Raw genomic sequence first — 20,038 nt, 5'->3', positions numbered from 1 at the left:
TGACCATCGGAGTTTTATAGTCGAGGGCCAGGAGGGCCCGGGTTGTCCTCTCCGTTGTACTTGTACATAACCACCTAAAGAATGGTGAAATAAATGTTCTTCGAAATTCCTATCCGGACTGGCCAGTCCTTGCGGAAGCAGCGTCCGGGCCCTCGGGTAACGTTTGAAGAGCTGGGAGCGTCTCTGGCTGCTGCGTAGCGAAGGGGCGGTCCGGGGGACGAGGGGGTGGGCCCTTAGGGGCTGGGGCGGGACTTCCCTGGGCACTGAGTCGAAGCTTGAGGGGAGTGTCCGCTCCCGCACTTTCGATTTTGCTTGCTGCCGTTTCTGTCGCTGCAGTCGTCCGCGGGTAAGACCCTTCCTAGACACTCTTTACTTACTTTACCTTTCGGAGGTCAAGACACCTCCTGTTGCCCCCGCCTCGCCCGACACACAGGCGCCCCCTGCACGCGTAGTAAGCTTGACTAACGGCCTCTCTGTGTGTGTGGTGGGACTTGAAATCTTCCCTTAATGAAGTCACACCTTCTCCGTCCGCGCCCACCGGGTCGGCCCGTGGCAGAGCCCCCATGTAGCCCAGGAATCGGCTTGGCCCTTCGGGGAGGTCAGCGTCCTCGCTATCCCCACTCTCCAGTGCGGCACATTCGCTCCCCTAGGGCTCCGGCCGGTTGCCGGCCCCACGCCGTGTTTCTCCTCCCCACCACCGCCCAGCTCAGCCCAGTCCAGCCCACTCTGCCGTTAGAGGCCCTTCTCCCCAAAGACGCACTTCAGAAGTCTCGCCCTCGTGCAGCTGAGGAGCCTGGGATCCCAGACCTGAACCAAGTGAGCCTCGCAATATTTTAGTCCAGAAAGATCTGTGTGGCTCACTTGCCGACCTCGTTCTGCCACACAGAGTCCAGATTTAGCCTTGACTTTTCCTAATGAAAGACAGACCCTGGTATCACTATGACCTCCTCAGGCTTTCTTACCCCGCCTCAGAAAGCAGTGAGGTGTCTGCTTTCTCCCAGGGCTTCTTTAGATAGGGGTCTTAACCACACCTGTGACCAGTCTGGCCTCTTCTCTGCTTGTTTCAAAGAATCTCTTTTCTGCCCTATCCAACTTCCTTCCCTTGAACTGAATGACAGCTCAGCAACTTTTCCAGAGAAAAATTAAATGCTCTGCCAATCATTTATGGAAGTTCCTTAAAGTGAAATAACTTCTGCTTTTCTTTTGTTTTCCCTTTTGTAGGCAGATTGGTCTCTTTTAAAATAATGAAAGGAGTTGAAATGCGTTGAGACTTCTGAAAGTCCCGTGTAACCACCCAATTTTTCACACCCTATCTTCCTTAGACTTGAGCTTGCTTAAACTGTGGTGGGGCTCCTTGCCAGTCTTGAGAACCTCAAACCAAAATTACATTTGGCGTCAGTGCTAACAAGCTTAGCACTGAACTTTGGTCTTTTCTCATTAGTGAAACCCCTGCCTCCGAAGAATGGGTAAGACGTTTTCACAGTTGGGCTCTTGGCGGGAGGACGAGAACAAGTCAATCCTGCCCTCCAATCCAGCCATTGGCAGCCAGGCTGTCAGCTACTTCAGCACCGGTAGCAGCAAGTCTCTTTGTTCCTGTGTGCCTTGTGAAGGAACTGCTGGTGCCAGCTTTGTGACTTGTCCCACCTGCCAGGGCAGTGGCAAGATTCCCCAAGGTAAGTGGCCCGCGGCTTGGAAATACCCTGGAGTCCAGGGAAAGTTCTTAGCCTATTGGCCTGGGGCAGCCCCTCTGAGTCTCCTTGGATGGGGTTAGATCTGCTCCCAGCTCTTGACCTCCCAGTCTCAGGCTGGCCAGGGAGATACTTAACTATCTTTGGGTTCCCTGCAAAAACCTGTCCTCCTTCCCTGGTTGTATTCCCCAGCCCCTTGTGGGAAAGAGAGGTTCTAGCCACTGTGCTCCTAAGCAACACTGTATGTCTTAGGATTCATTCAGTTCAGGAAGTTAGAAATTACCTTTCCAAAGATCCTGGGCATCTCTGATTTGCTGGTGACTTTCAGAGATTCTTCATACCTATTAGTGGAAATCTCACTTCCATTCTAGAGATGGCAAAGCTGACCTGCCAACTTTGGTAGCAGAGTCCAGTGCTTCCAGTTCTGCTCTGGGGCAGAGGCGGCATGCTTCTAACATTGCTCTGGCCGGGCACGGTGGCTCAAGCCTGTAATCCCAGCACTTTGGGAGGCCAAGACGGGCGGATCACGAGATCAGGAGATCGAGACCATCCTGGCTAACACGATGAAACCCCGTCTCTACTTAAAAATACAAAAAACGGCCGGGCGCGGTGGCTCAAGCCTGTAATCCCAGCACTTTGGGAGGCCGAGACGGGCGGATCACGAGGTCAGGAGATCGAGACCATCCTGGCTAACACGGTGAAACCCCATCTCTACTAAAAATACAAAAAACTAGCCGGGCGAGGTGGCGGGCGCCTGTAGTCCCAGCTACTCCGGAGGCTGAGGCAGGAGAATGGCGTAAACCCGGGAGGCGGAGCTTGCAGTGAGCTGAGATCCGGCCACTGCAGTCCAGCCCGGGCTACAGAGCAAGACTCCGTCTCAAAAAAAAAAAAAAAAAAAAATACAAAAAACTAGCCGGGCGAGGTGGCGGGCGCCTGTAGTCCCAGCTACTCAGGAGGCTGAGGCAGGAGAATGGCATAAACCTGGGAAGTGGAGCTTGCAGTGAGCTGAGATCCAGCCACTGCACTCCAGCCTGGGTGACAGAGCGAGACTCCGTCTCAAAAAAAAAAAAACAAAAAAAAACAAAACATTGCTCTATGGTGTGGGTGGAGGCGTGCTTCTGGGAGGCTGGCACAGGAAATATTTGTCACAGTTGCATCTTTGCCCTCCATCTCACCTTCTTTCCCTCTAGAGCTGGAGAAGCAGTTGGTGGCTCTCATCCCCTATGGGGACCAGAGGCTGAAGCCCAAGCACACGTAAGCCCCTCTTCCTCCCTCAGCTCCACAAGCCATCGCCCATGGGGCCTGCTCCCTTTGTCTCCCCTGTTTTGATCCCCCCCTAATATATTCCTATTAGTTCTTCCATAGAAAGCCTGAGCCTCAGAGGTACCACCTCCTTACATCCAAGAATTTTTTCCTGATTTAGAAGCTCCTGGACCGGGTGTGGTGGCTCATACCTGTAATCCCAGCACTTTGGGAGACCAAGGCAGGCAGATCACTTGAGCTCAGGAGTTCAAGACCAGCCTGGGCAACATGGTGAAACCCCATCTCTACCAAAAAAAAAAAAAGAAAAAAGTAGCAGCAGCAGCAGCAGATGTCACTTGAGGACACCAGGTGGCCTTCCTTAAGCATCACTGCTTCCAGGAAGCATGGCACCCTCTCCAAGACAGGAAGGATCTGGTAGCTCTACAAGTCCTCCCAGGAAGGAGGGAACAAGCATGTGGCCCTGGCTGCAATTGATTTGAAAACATTATTTTTCTTAAGCAGCTCCCTTGCTGAGGCAGTTCAGACTTGCTTGTTCTTCTCCCAGTAGAGGTGAAAAAGCTAATGGGTTTCTGCTGTTCTGGGATACTTCAGAACCTCAGGCAGCCCTGGGGCCTACTGTGTTTGTGATCTGAGTCTATCTGACATGGAACTCCGTCAACCTCCTCCTAAGGTCCTGGTGTCAACCTGGGAGTACCACCAAGCCGAACCCTCTCCGCCACCCCACTATACCAGAATTAGAAATCAGGCTGGGCACGGCCGGGCACAGTGGCTCACGCCTGTAATTCCAGCACTTTGGGAGGCCGAGGTGGGCGGATCACGAGGTCAGGAGATCGAGACCATCCTGGCCAACATGGGGAAACCCCGTCTCTACTAAAAATACAAAAAAATTAACTGGGCATGGTGGCGGACGACTATAGTCCCAGCTACTCGGGAGGCTGAGGCAAGAGAATGGTGTGAATCCGGGAGGCAGAGCTTGCAGTGAGCTGAGATCGCGCCACTGCACTCTAGCCTGGGTGACAGAACAAGACTCCGTCTCAAAAAAAAAAAATCAGGCTGGGTGTGGTGGTTCATGCCTATAATTCCAGCAGTTTGGGGAGGCCAAGACAGGCGGATTACCTGAGGTTAGGAGTTCGAGACCAGCCTGACCAACATGGCAAAACCCCATCTCTACTAAAAAATACAAAAATTAGCTGAGCACAGTGGCAGGTGCCTGTAATCCCAGCTACTTGGGAGGCTGAGGCAGGAGAATCCCTTCAACCCAGGAGGTTGATTGCACCACTGCACTCTAGCCTGGGTGACGGAGCAAGACTCCATCTCAAAAAAAAAAAAAGAAAAAAAAAAAAATTAGCTGTGCCCATCATAAGATACTAACAAAGTACTTATCTCTTTAATACGTATCTGAATTTTGAATTAGATGGATGGATAGTGTCCTGTTCTGAATGTTAAAATTCAGAACTTCCAAATATGGACTTATTTCTTCTAGTGATAATAACTAGCATTCATCATGCTTTTGCCATGTGCAGGGACCTGTGATTAGTATTTTTTCATATATTAGCCGATAACAAATTCTATGAGGTCAGTACAATTATCTGCCTTTTACCAACAAGGAAACTGAGACTTGAGGAGATTAAGTGGGCTGCCCCATGTTATTGGGTCAATGGGAACAGAGAGCTGGGAGTGGAAACCAGGCTGCCTGCCTGCCAATCCTGTGCCCCTACTCATTCCGGGCCACATCTGGGGAGCTAAATGATGTTGGGGTAGTGTGCAGGGGAAAGCCTGGTGTATGGAGAGGAGTGTCTGAACCTCCTCCCCGAGTTTCTTTGGTGTTCAGACTTTTCCATTCCTCCATCCTGGATCCTACGTTCACACAGGAAGCTCTTTGTGTTCCTGGCCGTGCTCATCTGCCTGGTGACCTCCTCCTTCATCATCTTTTTCCTGTTTCCCCGGTCCGTCGTTGTGCAGCCTGCAGGCCTCAACTCCTCCACGGTGGCCTTTGATGAGGCTGATATCTACCTCAACATAACGGTGGGTGGGAGCCCTTGGGCTCCAACCCCCCCTTCCCAGCAATACTTCACTGTAACCTTTGTCCAGTGTTGTGACCCTGGGCATGGGAAGCCAGGGATCTTATGGCACCCAGAGGGTGTTGGGAGCCTGAAGAGAAGTAGGAGCAACCATGAGCTCCATGACAGATCGTAAAGGTTGGGACTCTACACAGTAAGGGGTCAGAATCTGGACCAGATAGATAAATCATAGGGGTGGAGTAGGGTGACAGTGCCTGAGCCTCTCTGGATGGACAGGACTGAATGGCAAGAAGTCATACAGGGTGGGCCTGGATCCTGAGCCAGCTTAACTTCGTAAAGATCCCTCACCATTCAATGCCCCTCCGAGGGGCTCCTGGTTTTGGTCCTCTGCACCTGAAGCTTGTCGTGGTAGATGGGGCTTAGGCCAGACAGCCAGGCAACTGTTTGGCTTTTCCTAAGGATGGGCCATCTTCAGTCCTCCTTTCCCTTGTCTTCATCCCCAGAATGTCTTAAACATCTCCAATGGCAACTACTACCCCATTACGGTGACACAGCTGACCCTCGAGGTTCTGCACCTATCCCTCGTGGTGGGGCAGGTTTCCAACAACCTTCTCCTACACATTGGCCCTTTGACCAGTAAACAGGTGACTCCCCTCTCCCTGGCCAGCCCTGCCCACCAGCGTGTGGATGTGTGGTGGTGGGGAAGGGGCAACTAGAGTCGGGGCTAACCCTTTGCCCATTTGGTTGACAGATGTTTTATGCAGTAGCCACCAAGATACCGGATGAAAACACGTAGTGAGTACCCCTTGATCTCTTCTTCCCTAGCCGCTTGCCTGGCTTAGGAACCCACTTAATACCCACCAGCTTTCCTGATTGCTTAGCAGATTCTTCAGCCAGCATCTGGACTGCCCTCCCATGGCCAAGAATGTAATAAGCAAGGGTTCAGGGTCCCCAGCCTCTGCTTGTTTGGACCTTGATTAGAATGAAAAACAGGCTGGAATTTGGTTAATCTCTACAATATGTGACCTTGGGCTCTTGAATGTTTTGTTTTTCTCCCGAGGGGGGGTCCAGCATGTGCCTGGGCCAAGTGAGTGGAGGTCAGAGTGATAGTGCAGCCACGCTGCCACACTGACCTGAAGGGTGGGAAAGGGTGGAAGTGGCATATTGGGGGCACCTGATGGAAGGAAGGGGTTGTGTGGGGTAAGGAAACTGGGACCTGCAGGCATCTTCTGAGCTGACAGGCTGCTCCATGTGACATGTGGTCCCACGTTGTCTTTTCTTCTCTCTCAGCAAAATCTGTACCTGGCTGGAAATCAAAGTCCACCATGTGCTTTTGCACATCCAGTAAGTAGAGCTTGGAGCTCTAGTGTCCCTGCTCTCACTTCTGACTTCAGTTTCACTCAGCTCCACCTTCTGGGCAGAGTCATGCAAGCTGACCCCATGAATCTTTGTTGGCTCTTGGGAATAGCAAGTCTAACCCCTTTTCTAAGTCTCACCTTGCCTATAAACTATTAGGGGCAACAGGCATAGGGCTGTCTGGAAGCTGCTGGAAAACAGGTGGGGCAGCTGTCCCAGGTACCTTGGCAGAGTGGGGAGCCAGAGGGAAGGGAAAATGAGGGAGCCCCCAACTCCCCACCCCCAGACAATATAATGGGGCCGGAGCTTTCATTTTCCTTCCAGCCACGGCAACAAGGCCTGCTTCCTCTCCAGGGGCACCCTGACCTGCTCATACCTGAGCCATTCAGAGCAGCTGGTCTTCCAGAGCTATGAGTATGTGGACTGCCGAGGAAACGCATCGGTGCCCCACCAGCTGACCCCTCACCCACCATGACCTGTCTGCTGTCCCTGTACTCCAGGCACCTGCAACCCTGGTCTTTATCTCCCACAACTCCCTGGTGACTAAGGAAGGACTACAGAGGCTTTGCCAAAGGAGAAGCCCTGCTTCATCACACGCTTACCTCCCACCTGCTCAGGAAGCTTGCTTTGAAGTTAACTTCATACACACACACTCATATCCTCCAATTTTCCCCAGATTCTTTCAGGGGCTGCCATCAGATTCTGCCCTTGGTTAGTCTTTTTTTTTTTTTTTTTCCGGTAGAGACAGAGTCTCACTGTTGGCCCAGGTTGGTCTTGAACTCCTGGGCTCAAGCGATCCTCCCTTCTTGGCCTCCCAAAGCACTTGGATTACAGATGTGAGCCACTGTGCCTGGCTGGTCTTTCTTTAGGAAAATCTGACCTGGCATCTTCTTGAGGCACCTTAGATTCCCTGGAGTGGCACCTGGCCTTCCTGTACTGAGCACCTGGTGAGTCTGAAGGGGACATTTCACCCCAGCTCCATCAGGGCTGGCCGTCCTGTCTGAATGGGGAGAGAGCTGTAGTTTTATCTGGCTTTTAAAACATAGACCTGCCGGCTGGGCGCAGTGGCTTATTCCTGTAATCCCAGCACTTCGGGAGGCCGAAGCGGGTGGATCACTTGAGGTCAGGAGTTCATGACCAGCCTGGCCAACATGGTGAAACCTTGTCTCTACTGAAAATGCAAAAATTAGCCGGGCGTGGTGGCACACGCCTGTAATCTCAGCTACTCCGGAGGCTGAGGCAGGAGAATCACTTGAAACCGGAAGGCAGAAGTTGCAGTGAGCCAAGATCATGCCACTGCACTCCAGCCTGGGCAAAAGAGCAAAACTCTGTCTCCAAAAAAAAAAAAGAAAAAAAGAGACCCTTCTCAAGTTTTCTACTCTCTGATAAGAAAATTTGGGGACATCCAGTGCCATCTCCAAGGACTTTCTGGGGATCATAGATGCTTTCCTGTGCCTATCTGCTTTGACCATGTGAAAAAGTGATAGTCTGCTTCTCTCTGGTAACTTGTCTGCCATCCATCTGAGAGATGAGCCAAGGCCCTTTAGCCCTCTGTCCTTTCTGGTTATTGACTGTCCCTGGTTCCTAGGAAGAGAGCTGTTCTCCAGCTAAAGCTTCTCCTCTCTATAAAGCAGTTTCACTATTCTTTTCATAGCGGGAGCCAAAATAGTAGAGGAGGGGAGGGAGGCACCTGGCACTCTGTGGGTCTGCACAGGAAAAACAGAGCCAAAGGCAGAATCATTGTATAAGATATTTATTGAAGGAGAGCCTGTAAGTCCATATCCTGAGCCCATGTGAGTAGACACAGGCAGGTCAAACGGTGGGCCCAGGTGCTCTCATCTGAAAGCCTGCAGGAGATGAAGCTATCAGTATCCGGCTGAGGCTGCTGGGTTCTGTTCCACCACCACCTTAGCACCAGGGCCCACTCTGGTCCCAGAAGCCTCATCCTTCCTTGGGCTTTGACAATGTGGAGCAGCACATCGGCAGGGACTGGTCTAGACCCTCCCTTTCCTGTCACTCAGCTAGGGCTAAGCCCCAGATAACCCCTGGTTTCCCACTGGCTCCTAGTAGAAAGGTTTCTGTACTTTAGCAGAACAGGAAGGATATTTGCTCATTAAAGGTGGCTTGGTCTTACAGCTGGGTGCAGTGGTATACACCTGTAGTCCCAGCTACTCAGGAAGCTGAGGTGGGAGGATCTCTGGAGCCCAGGAGTTCAAGTCTAACAAGAGCAGCAACATTAGCAAGACCCTGTTTAAAAAAAAAAAGAAGCCGGGCATAGTGGCGTGCACCTGTAATCCCGGCTACTCAGGAGGCTGAGGCAAGAGAATCACTTCAACCCGGGAGGTGGAGGTTGCAGTGAGCCAAGATTGCACCACTGCACTCTAGCCTGGGCAACAAGAGAGAGACTCTCTTAAAAAAAAAAAAAAAAAAAAAAAAAAAAGATGAGCAGGGAAAGCTAAATTTGAAGTAGGATGCATGGAAAGAGGGAGAAGTGGTGACAGAACTTGGTAACTAGGGGAACAAGGGGAAGGAAGGAGACTGCTGTCTCCAAGCTGAGGTCAAGGTGGTGCTGGCAAGAGCGCAAAAGTCCAGGGAAGCCAGGCTGGAGCTGCTGTGTATAGACTGCCAAATGTGGAGTATTTATATTGTATTCAATAAACTCTACTTAAGAATATTCAGAAAAGTCTCCTGGGAGTGGGAAGGGCACTAGTGAATACTCCCTAGGATACTCCTTATTTCACAAACTTTTCTTTTTTTTTTTTTTTTTTGAGACAGTTTCACTCTGTTACCCAGGCTGGAGTGCAGTGGCATGATCTTGGTTCAGTGCAACCTCTGCCTCCTGTGTTCAAGCAATTCTCGTGCCTCGACTCCCTGAGTAGTTTTGGTTACAGACATGCACCACCACACCCAGCTAATTTTTGTATTTTTAGTAGAGACAGGGTTTCATCATGTTGGCCAAGCTGGTCTGAAACTCCTGGCCTCAAGTGATCCACCTGCCTCGGCCTCCCAGAGTACTGGGATTACAGGCATGAGCCATGCACCTGGCCGAAACTGTAATGTTCTAACGGACAGCAAGGTCTCTTCCCCGGGCCCCTGGGCCGCTGATGATATGTCCTGCCCTTCTGTTTTCCATGAGATTGCTCACAGGATCTCACTCTCTTCCTCTTGCTCCCATTGTGTATCTCTAAAGTCTCTTCCAATTTTACTATTCCTGTTCTGTGCTATTATCTTCCCCACCATCCCGTTATCTTCCCCAGCTGCTCTCATCAGGAAATTTCATGGGTTGCACTGAAATGGCCCCTTCAGACCAAAGGCAATGCTATGTAGGCTACAGTGAAATACCCAGCTAATCCCTCGGATGGGGCTTGTGATTGAGGTGACTGAGGCAGCCTTTCTCAGCATGGAGGAAGAAAGGCCTTCCCAGGGCTTGCACCTTCCTGAAGTCTAACACCGAGGGTCTCCCAGCCCTACCCACTCCTTCACCTGGTGAATCTCTTGGTTGTCGCTAGATGGAGAGGCTGAGAGCCAGGAAGGAAGAGGGCTGTGGGTTTTAGGAGGCAAACCTCCCTCCCCTTCCCAGGGTCAAGTGTCATGTTCCTGAGGCTATAGCCCCCGCTTTCCTCCAAGCTCTTTCTCTCCATCCCTGCCCCCATCGTCCATTTGATGGCTGAGTGCCCACTGTAGGCCAGACATTGCACTGGGCTTGGAGGTGGGGAGCATCACTGCCTGCAACCACTTTCTGCTGCTGCAGGCCTGCTCTGATGTGATGCGACCCCTCCTTCCCCAGGCTGTAGCTCAGTAAGCATGGGCTTGGGGGAATGAGTGGTGGCTCCAGTGACAGTCACAAACTGAAACCCCTGACAGACTTATCACTGCTGAATGAGGGCAGGTAGTGATAGTAGTAGGAGTTGCATACTTGCAGGGGACCCAAGACCCAGTTCTCCCATTGGCTTTGCCTAGAGAAGCATAAACTTGTCTTCCACTCTCTTTCCACCCTCTCCATCCCCTTCGTGAGTCCTCCTGCCTGCTTCCTCTCATCCCTGTCTCATAAAACTGACCAGTGCTGTGATTCCTCCCAGGAAAAGAATTACGTTTTATTCCTGGCAGCCACCTCTTCTAGAGTGGGTGGCTTTTGAAGTGGAGATGTTGCTGGATGCTGAGAAGATGTGGCTGCTCATCTGCATTTTGGGGATGGCCACTGGGGTCTCGGATTCAATCTCTGGGTCACCACTGCTGTATGTAGTTGGTAGACTGAGAAGAGGAAGAGACGGGAAACAAAACAAGTTAGCAGCTTCTGGTTTCAGAACACTGTGTGAAATCCTGTGAGGCCAGAGGAATCAAAGTGAAATGTAGCAGCCCAGTCCTCATCCTAGAAGTGCTAGCATCAGGTTCTTTCATCTGTTGCACCTCTGTCAGAGATACCTTTCTAACACCTTGCACAATTATATATTCTTGTTAAGAGTTGCCATCCAGGCCAGGCGTGGTGGCTCACACCTGTAATCCCAGCACTTTGGCAGGCCGAGACGGGTAGATCACTTGAGACCAGCCTGGCCAACTTAGCGAAACCCCATCTCTACTAAAAAATACAAAAACTAGCCAGGCATGGTGGTACATGCCTGTAATCCTAGCTACTCGGGAGGCTGAGGCAGGAGTATCATTTGAACCTGGGAGGTGGAGGTTGCAGGTGGAGTGCAGCTGAGATCCAGCCTGGGTAACAGAGTCAGACTCTGTCTCAAAAAAAAAAAAAAAAAAAAGGTGGTCATCCTGAGTTTGATGGCCTACAGTGAGCTGGACTCCAAGCTAAGTGCTTTTAGTGCTCTTTCCTTTATCTATCTATCTATCTGTCTGTCTATCTATCTATCTATCTATCTATTTATTTATATCGCTCTTTTACCCAGGCTGGAGTGCAGTGGTGTGATCCTGGCTCACTGCAACCTCCACTTCCAGGGGTCAAGTGATTCTTCTGCCTCAGTCTCCCGAATAGCTGGGACTACAGATGCGCCCTACCACAGCCAGCTAATTTTTTTGTATTTTTAGTAGAGATAGCATCTCAGCATATTGCCCAGGCTGGTCTCAAATTCCTGAGCTCAGGCAATCTGCTCACCTCAGCCTCCCAAAGTGCTGACATTTCAGGCATGAGCCCCTGCGCCTGGCCCCTTTCCTTTACTAATAATTGCCATATTCAGTCCACATGCCCCCTCTGTTGAGGAAGTTGTATCATCTATTATTCTCATTTTATGGATAGTGCTGAGCAATAGGCCATCCATACCCAGGCATTTTTTTCTTTTTTTTTTTTTTCAGGGAGGGTCTCACTCTGTTGCACAGGCTGGAGTGCAGTGGTGTGATCACCACTCACGGCAGCCTCAACCTCTGGGGCTCAAGCAATCTTCACCTTAGCCTCCCAAGTAGCTTGGGCTCCAGGTGTGTGCCACCATGCCCAGCTATTTTTTTTTTAAAAACAAAGTCTCACTCTGTCACCAGGTTGGAGTGCAGTGACGCGATCTCAGCTCACTGCAACCTCCTCCTCCTGGGTTCAAGCAATTCTCCAGCCTCAGCCTCCCGAGTATCTGGGACTACAGGCACGTGCTACCACACCCAGCTAATTTTTGTATTTTTAGTAGAAATGGGGTTTCACCATGTTGGCCAGGATGGTCTTGATCTCTTGACCTCATGATCCGCCTGCCTTAAAGTGCTGGGATTACAGGCATGAGCCACCGTGCCCGGCTGCCCAGCTAGTTTTTAAAAATTTTTGTTGTTATTGAGACCGAGTCTCACTCTGTTGTCCAGGCTGGACTCAAACTCCTGGGCTCAAGCGATCCTCTCACCTTGATCTCCCAAAGTGCTGGGATTATAGGCATGAGCCACCACACACTTTGCTTTCTTTCATTTTTTTCATTTTTTTTTTTTGAGATGGGATCTCACTATGTTGCCCAGTCTGAACCTGAACTCCTGGGCTCAAGCAGTACTACTGTCTCAGCTTCCCAAGTAGCCAGGACTATTGCACCCAGCTTCCTACCAAAACATTTTTAATGGGGGCAAATAATAGAGGAATAGACCGTCCAGAAGTAATGTGAAATAATTCTAATTTCCTCCCCTTACTCCTGCTAAGGAGGTTTCTCTGGGCTACACAGATACACACACACACACACACACACACACACACACAGTCACCCAGAGTCTGTCTTTCAGGGTCTGTGTCTCTATCTTACCTTGAGTTGTGAATACCCAGTGTTTTTGATGGGGCTAGATTGGCATGGGTTCATGAGACCTGATGATGAAACAAAGTACAGGTTACTCATCCAGCAGTTTTCCAAGGATGGAACACTACAAGCCTGGACTGCTTGTGTCTGGTGACCCAGGGGGTGATGGGGGTACGGTGAGGACAGGCTCCTACCTGGGACAGGGTACAGACTGAGCCCTTCCTGAAGATTCTCAACTAGGAAGCGGTGCTGTGGTTCCCTGTTCCAGACTTCACGGGGCTCAATATATCTGTTAATAAGCCTACAACTCCTGTCCCACCCTCTGATCACCGCCACCTGCTCTGTTACACTCACTCTGGAAGAGGGGCCAACAACTTTCTCAGCCACTCTCTGCAGAAGTTGGAAGGCTCCTTTGCAGCCGTAGGTTGGCATAAACCCACCCAGAGGGAGTTGACTAGCAAGGCATTAAAGGCCGACGGTACTTGGGAGAGTCAGGGTAGGGTAGTGGATACGGATTCTGCACTACAGGGCTGGGATGGAAGCAAAGGGCTCCTCTCCTCACCACCTCCCACTCCCAGGCTCCAGTCCAGAGTCTGTAAGGATTTTCTGCCCACCCTAGAATCTGTTGTTCATACAGAGATTGCCCTCCAGCTTAATAGATTCCCACTGAAGTAGGCTGGTGACCTGGCCTTTGGGAATCTTGGAGATTGCATTTGGAGGCGTGCTGAGTACAACAGGCTTGAGCACTTGGTTGTGTTGGCTGAGGTGGTGGCTGTGGTTGTGGTGGCTGTGGCCCTGGCCACACCTGTGCCTGCGCCTGTGCCTGTGGCAATGGTGATGGCTGTGGTGATGGCTGTGGTGGTGGCTGCGATGTTGGCTGCACCGATGGCTGCTGCTGTGATGGCCGTCGTTGCTCCCGTGATGTCCACAATTTCGCCACTGGTTGTTGCGGCACATTTGACTTCTTAGGTGGCTGGAGCTTTTTCTCCGATTGTTGTTCTTCCTCCTGGTGTTTCTTCAGTTCCTGGCAAGAAGCCCCCGGGCAAGTGGCATCCTCCTCTCCCCACCCAATCACCCATCTGCCAGAGAAACTTCAGGGAACAAGGCAAGTGAGTAGAGAAGTATAGGTGGCAGTGGTCTCTGTTCCCTAGAGCTGCAGGCTGAAATTGGGCCTACGCTGTCTCCCTCACCCACTGTAACACCCAAGAATGATTTCTGGGTGACAGCACCCGTAGCACAGCCCCAGCCCAGGAAATAGCACTGTCTTCGAGCATCTGCTTCCTTACTTGAGAGCTCAGCCCGGAAAGCAGTTTTTAGTGCTGGAGGATAAAGAATAATTCCCTGCAAATGTCCTGTGTTGTGTTTTGTTTTTTAGAGACAGGTTCCCACTCTGTCATCCAGGCTGGAGTGCAGTGGCATGATTATGACTCACTGTAATCTGGAACTACTGGGCTCAAGTGATTCTCCTGCCTCAACTTTGCAAGTAGCTAGAACTACAGGTGCACACCACCATGCCCAGTTAATTTTTTTTTTTAAATAGAGTCAAGGTCTCATTATGTTGCCCAGGCTGGAGTGCAGTAAGTGGGGCAATCTTGGCTCACTGCTGTCTCAACCTCCCAGGCTCAAGCAATCCTTCCACCTCAGCCTCCTGAATAGCTTAGACCAAATGCATGCACCACCATGCCTTGCTAATTTTTAAATTTTCTGTAGAGACAGGGTCCTCCTATGTTGCCTAGGTTGGTTTGGAACTTCTAGCCTCAAGTGATCCTCCTACCTCAGCCTCCCAGAGTAATTTTTCTAATAGCCCAAGGGTGCTTCTAAACCTTACAAGTGCTTTGAAATAGCAGTGTCAAATAAAAATATAATGCATGCCAGGCTGGGCACCGTGGCTTACGCCTGTCTTCCCAGCACTTTGGGAGGCCAAGGCAGGTGGATCACAAGGTCAGGAGTTCGACACCAGCCTGACCAACATGATGAAACCCCGTCTCTACTAAAAATACAAAAATTAGCTGGGCGTGGTGGCAGGCGCCTGTAATCCTAGCTACTCAGGAGGCTGAGGCAGGAGAACTGCTTGAACCCGGGAGGCGGAGGTGGCAATGAGCTGGGTTCATGCCACTGCATTCCAGCCTGGGTGATAGAGCAAGACTCTGTCTCAAAAAAAAAAAAAAAAAAAAAAAAAATATATATATATATATATATATAAAATATGCTTATATATAATAGATAATATGCTTATATAATATATATATAATATATATAGCATGCCACGTGTAATTTTAAATTTTCTTTTTTTTTTTTTTTTTTTTTTGAGACAGAGTCTTGCTCTGTCCCCCAGGCTGGAGTGCAATGGCCTGATCTGGCTCATTGCACCTCTGCCTCCCGAGTTCAAGTGATTGTCCTGCCTCAGCCTCCCGAGTAGCTGGGATTACAGGCATGTGCCACCACACCCAGCTAATTTTTGTATTTTTAGTACAGGCAGGGTTTTACCATGTTGGCCAGAATGGTCTTGAACTCCTGACCTTGTGATCTGCCTGCCTTGGTCTCCCAAAGTGCTAGGATTACAGGCATGAGCCACCGCACCTAGCCACTAAATTTTCTAATAGCCACATAGTAGAAGAAATAGGGCCAGGTGCACTGGCACATGTCTGTAATTCACACTTTGTGGCACTGAGATGGGAGGATTGTTTCAGGCTAGGAGTTTGAGGCCAGCCTGGGCAACACAGTGAGACCTGGTCTTTACAAAAAATTAGCTAGGCATGGTGGTGCATGCCTGTAGTCCCAGCTACTCTGGAGGCTGAGGCTGGAGGATGGCTTGAGCCCAGGAGATCACGCTGCAGTGAGCTATGAATGGGCCATCGCACTCCAGGTTTGGTGACAGAGGAAGACCTTGTCTCAAAAAAAGAAGAAGAAGAAAAAACAAGTGAAACTAATTTTAATCACTTTTATTTATTTATTTATTGTGTGCGACAGGGTCTCACTTTGTCACGCAGGCTGGAATATAGTGGCGTTGTCACAAGGCTTACTGCAGCCCAACCTCCCGGGCTCAAGTGATTCTCCCACCACAGCCTCCCCAGTAGCTGGGACTAGGGGTGCACACCACCATGCCCGGCTAATTTTTGTATTTGTTTTAGAGATGGATTTCACCATAATACCAGGCTGGTCTGAAACTCCTGGGCTCAAACGATCAGCCCGCCTTGGCCTCCCAAAGTACTGGGATTACAGGCATGAGCCACTGCGCCCGACCTAATAATGTATTTTACTTAACCCCATGCATCCAAAACATCAATATGAACATATCAATGAAGTATTTTATATTCTTTGTTTTCATACTAAGTCTTCAAAAGTCCCAAAGTGTTGGGATTACAGGCGTGAGCCACCACGCCCGGCCATTGTTGTTTTTTAAGATGGAGTTTTGCTCTTGTTGCCCAGGCTGGAGTACAATGGCGTGATCTTGGCTCACTGAAACCTCCGCCTCCCAGGTTCAGGCAATTCCCCTGCCTCAGCCTCCCGAGTAGCTGGGATTACAGGTGCGTGCCACCACGCCCAGCTAATTTTTGTATTTTTAGTAGGGATGGAGTTTCACCATGTTGGTCAGGCTGGTCTCCAACTCTTGACCACAGGTGATCCACCTGCCTCAGCCTCCCAAAGTGCTGGGATTACAGGTGTGAGCCACCGTACCCGGCTGGGAGCAAGACTGAAGCAAGACTCCGTCTCAAAAAAATAAATAAATAAATAAGTGAATTAATTAATTCAAGGCCAGCCATGGTGGTTCACACCTGTCAACAGTTTGGGAGGCTGAGGTAGGAGGATTGCTTGAGTCCAGGAGTTCCAGACCAGCCTGGGCAACAAAGTGAGACCCTGTCTCTATTACAATAATAAAATAAAATTTTTAATTTTTTTTTTTTTTTTTTTTGAGACAGGGTCTCATTCTTTCACCCAGGTCAGAGTGCAGTGGTACCATCTTGGCTCACTGCAACCTCCACCTCACTGGTTCAAGTGATTCTCCTGCCTCAGCCTCCACAAGTAGCTGGAATTACAGGCATGCGCCACCATACGTAGCTACTGTTTGTACTTTTAGTAGAGACCGGGTTTCGTCATGTTGGCCAGGCTGGTCTTGAACTCCTGACCTCAAGTGATCCACCGGCCTCAGCCTCCCAAAGTGCTGGATTACAGGTGTGAGCCACCACACCCAGCCAAAATAACATTTTTAAAAACTAAATTAAATTTATATAAAACTGACCGGGCATGGTGGCTCATGCCTGCAATCCCAGCACTTTGGGAGGCTGAGGCAGGCAGATCACCTGAGGTCGGGAGTTCGAGACTAGCCTGACCAACATGGAGAAACCCCATCTCTACTAAAAATACAAAATTATCCAGTCGTAGTGGTGCATGCCTGTAATACCAGCTACTTGGGAGGCTGAGGCAGGAAAATCACTTGAACCTGGGAGGTGGAGGTTGCGGTGAGCCGAGATCGCACCATCGCACTCAAGCCTGGGCAACAAGAGCAAAACTCCATCTCAAAAAAAAAAAAAAAAAAAATTAGTTTCTCAGTCACACTCCAAAGCTCAATATAGCACACAGGCTGGGGGTTACCCTATTGGGCAGAACATCTTTAAACCTCCCAGGCCTAGTACACTTGCCCTCCCCCAGTCTATTACAACAGGGAAATTGAGTTAGCTTGTAGTGTTCCCCCCAACACAGACACAGTCTATCTGAGAGAACGCCAAATGACCTTGCTTTCCTCCTACCCCCAGCAAACAACATTCACCAAATAGTAGGCAGCTTCCTAGGGTTCTGTCTCCATTCTCCATTGCCTTCCTACTCCAGAAAGGACCCTAAAGAACCCAGCCTATCCCATGCACCTGTTCTTTCTGCTGCAGCTCCTGCTGCTGCTGGGCCATTAGCCACCTCCTTCGGTCCAAAGCCATCTGCCGGCGCCGGGCCTCCCAGTGGTAGGCACTACCCATGATAGTGGGATGGTGTGAGGCCCCAGGTGGGGGTGGGGACAAGCAGAGCCCACTGCTCCTACCACCTCTGTCTCTTCCCACTCAGACCCCTCTGCCTGTAACTGGAACCACCTCATAATGTGGTTACCGCCAGGGCAACTGGGCAGGCCCCACCTGCTTTGTTGAGGAAGGGAGGCGTTTTTCCCAAGGCTCCCAGGGAACATCTGCAAAGTACCTTTCTCGCCTGGGTGCTGAGCAGATGGAAGACCTTCCCACCTTAGCTTTGAGTCTCAGTGGGCCCCATGGAAAATTCAGCAGTAAAGTCTTTTCTCTCTGGTTTCTTTCCCCAACTTTTCCTCAGAGGCTTCCAGCATCATCTGACTCTCCCTCTGCTCATCCCTCCCCACTTAGGTCTCCGGAATTACCTTTTTCTCCTTAATCTCTCCTCTCCCCATCTCCCCCATAAATGTCTGTGCTGAGTCAGAATGAAAGAAAATACAAAATCCTACTAAGCCTCACTGAGGTCTGAGACCCCAGAACGCAAAGGGGCTTCTTAGAAGACACCCTAGCTCTGGAGATTTCTAATGCTGAACTCAAGCCTAGCGTCTACCTCTTAATTTTATTTTCATTTTTTTTATTTTTTATTTTTTGAGATGGAGTTTCACTCTTGTTGCTCAGACTGGAGTGCAATGGCGCAATTTCGACTCACTGCAACCTGTGCCTCCCAGGTTCAAGAGATTCTCCTGCCTCAGCCTCCCAAGTAGCTAGGATTATAGGCATATACCACCACACCCAGATAATTTTTGTATTTTTAGTACGGATGGGGTTTCTCCATGTTAGTCAGGCTGATCTCAAACTCCTGACCTCAGGTGACCCGCCCCACTCGGCCTCCCAAAGTGCTGGGATTACAGCTGTGAGCCACCATGCCTGACCTGAGACTGTGCATTTAAGATCATCCGAAGTGGCTGCGTGCAGTGGCCTCCGCCTCCCGGGTTCAAGCAAGCAAAAAGAGCGAGCCCAGGCAACCTAGTGAAACCCTGTTCGGGCTGGGGCGTATCTGCACCCCAGCTATTCCGGAGGCTGAGGCAGGAGGATGGATGGAGGCTGGGAGGTGGATGCTGCCCTGAGCAGTGATTGCACCGCTGCACTCCAGCCTGGGTGACAGAGCCAGACCCCATCCCAAATCAATAAACATAAAAATAAAGGAAGCAGTTTGTAGAAAGCGGGAGAGGGTCCCATTGAACTTCAAGCCTTCAGGCTACAGCTGTGGCTGGACAGGTTGGAGCAGCAGGCTGGAGCAGTGGCCATCTTGGCAGGGATCATTGACCCTGATCTATCATCGGGAGGAGGAAGAGCTGATCTCATGCAGGGAGGGCAGGTGGACTACGTGTGGACTCTGGTGATCTGTTTGGGTGCCAGGTGTTGCTCCCAGGGCCACCTGTAACTGTGAATGTGCGGGAACCCTGACTTGAGAAGGGCGTGGCCACGGCGAGCCTAGGCCCCTCAGGGATGAGAGTTTGGTTCACGGTACCCAGGGAAACCACCAGCATCGGCAGAGGTGATAGCTGAGGAGGAGGGGGGATTTGGAGGAGAGACACAGGATGAGTAGCAGGGGCAGCCCTGTGATCAACAACTGCTGCAAGAGGGGCTGTTTATTCGACCCACTAGTCTTCTGCAGCTCTATGCAGTACTGAAGAGCAGAAGACAGAAGACACAAAAACCACAAAAATTAGCCGGGCGTGGTGCTGGGCGTCCATAATCGCAGCTACTCGGGAGGCTGAGACAGGAGAATCGCTTGAACCCGGGAGGCGGAAGTTCAGCGAGCCCAGATCACGCCATTCCAGTCCAACCTAAGCATTCGAGCGAGACTCTATCTCAGAAAATAAAGACAGAATTAAATAGCCCAGCGTGGTGCTTACATCTGTGATCCCAGCGCTTTGGGAGGCCCAGGTGGGCGGATTGCCTGAGGTCAGGAGTTCGAGACCAGCCTGGCCCACATGGCGAAACCCCCCCCACTAAAAATACAAAAATTAACCAGGCGTGGTGGCGTATGCCTGTAATCCCAACTACCCAAGGAGGCTGAGACAGGAGAATTGCTGGAACCCGGGAGGTAGAGGCTGCAGTGAGCCGAGATCGCACCACTGCACTCCAGCCTGAGTGACAGAGCAAGACTTTGTCTCAAAAAAAAAAAAAAAAAAAAAAAAAAGGAGTAATCCATGTCAAGCACAAGGTTTAATAAACAGAGGCTTCTATCGTAGTATTTCATGATGTTTAAGATGTCATGGATTGTGAGAGGCACCATTATTTTATGTACCCCTCAGAAAGAAAGGAAGAAAGGAAAAAAAAAAAAAAAAACTGACATTTAAACAGCTGTAGTGCTTTCTCCTGGCATTGGATGTAAGTTGCATCCTGGTTTCTGAGGTATAAAAATATGGAACAAAAGTGTGCCCTCTGAATAAATGAAATCATCCAGGCGTGGTAGCTCACACCTGTAATCAGCACTTTGGAAGACCAAGGTGGTAGATCATTTGACACAGGAGTTCAAGACCAGCCTGGGCAACATA

General features: G+C 50.3%; 3 protein-coding genes across 11 annotated transcripts in view; 2 read left to right on the top strand and 1 right to left on the bottom strand.

Annotated features, from left to right (window-relative positions):
- The window catches only part of NBR1 (NBR1 autophagy cargo receptor), a 60,266-nt gene that overhangs the window by 39,822 nt on the left and 406 nt on the right, over positions 1–20,038 (top strand). The gene's annotated exons all lie outside the window — the stretch shown is intronic.
- On the top strand, positions 245–19,377 carry TMEM106A (transmembrane protein 106A). 9 transcript variants are annotated; one of them, XR_005238853.2, is made up of 9 exons: positions 245–346; positions 1,442–1,673; positions 2,879–2,942; positions 4,823–4,976; positions 5,476–5,616; positions 5,724–5,767; positions 6,263–6,316; positions 7,071–7,275; positions 19,153–19,377. XR_005238853.2 is itself a non-coding variant. In XM_073005288.1 (8 exons), exons 2-8 carry the CDS (start codon positions 1,463–1,465, stop codon positions 19,166–19,168), a joined length of 684 nt encoding a protein of 227 aa, XP_072861389.1. In that variant the 5' UTR covers positions 245–346; positions 1,442–1,462; the 3' UTR covers positions 19,169–19,377. The 9 variants fall into 9 exon arrangements, 7 of the variants coding, with proteins under 7 accessions (XP_072861389.1, XP_072861388.1, XP_037849792.1 ...); XR_005238852.2 differs by having other exon boundaries at positions 19,143–19,377; XM_073005288.1 differs by lacking the exon at positions 7,071–7,275.
- Positions 8,066–17,844, bottom strand: CCDC200 (coiled-coil domain containing 200). The gene is made up of 5 exons (XM_008012540.3): positions 17,391–17,844; positions 13,213–13,552; positions 12,538–12,596; positions 10,420–10,579; positions 8,066–8,575 (listed from the first exon to the last, which is right to left on the bottom strand). Exons 1-4 carry the CDS (start codon positions 17,493–17,495, stop codon positions 10,553–10,555), a joined length of 531 nt encoding a protein of 176 aa, XP_008010731.1. The 5' UTR covers positions 17,496–17,844; the 3' UTR covers positions 8,066–8,575; positions 10,420–10,552.

Source organism: Chlorocebus sabaeus, chromosome 16 (genome assembly GCF_047675955.1).
Source record: "Chlorocebus sabaeus isolate Y175 chromosome 16, mChlSab1.0.hap1, whole genome shotgun sequence".
Taxonomy (NCBI): Eukaryota; Metazoa; Chordata; class Mammalia; order Primates; family Cercopithecidae; genus Chlorocebus; species Chlorocebus sabaeus.
The sequence above is the reverse complement of the archived record's forward strand: the minus strand, read 5'-3'. Positions and strand labels throughout refer to the sequence as shown.

What these genes read in the sequence shown, in the direction of transcription:
- TMEM106A (XM_037993864.2), top strand. Translation starts at nt 1,463, where the DNA reads ATGGGTAAGACGTTTTCACAGTTGGGCTCTTGGCGGGAGGACGAGAAC. An exon ending in ATATCTACCTCAACATAACG is followed by an intron (nt 4,977 to 5,475) that starts GTGGGTGGGAGC and finishes CTTCATCCCCAG; the next exon opens with AATGTCTTAAACATCTCCAA. An exon ending in GCCCTTTGACCAGTAAACAG is followed by an intron (nt 5,617 to 5,723) that starts GTGACTCCCCTC and finishes TTTGGTTGACAG; the next exon opens with ATGTTTTATGCAGTAGCCAC.
- CCDC200 (XM_008012540.3), bottom strand. Translation starts at nt 17,495, where the DNA reads ATGGGTAGTGCCTACCACTGGGAGGCCCGGCGCCGGCAGATGGCTTTG. An exon ending in CCAAGATTCCCAAAGGCCAG is followed by an intron (nt 12,597 to 13,212) that starts GTCACCAGCCTA and finishes TTTCATCATCAG; the next exon opens with GTCTCATGAACCCATGCCAA. An exon ending in CTGGGTATTCACAACTCAAG is followed by an intron (nt 10,580 to 12,537) that starts GTAAGATAGAGA and finishes TCCTCTTCTCAG; the next exon opens with TCTACCAACTACATACAGCA.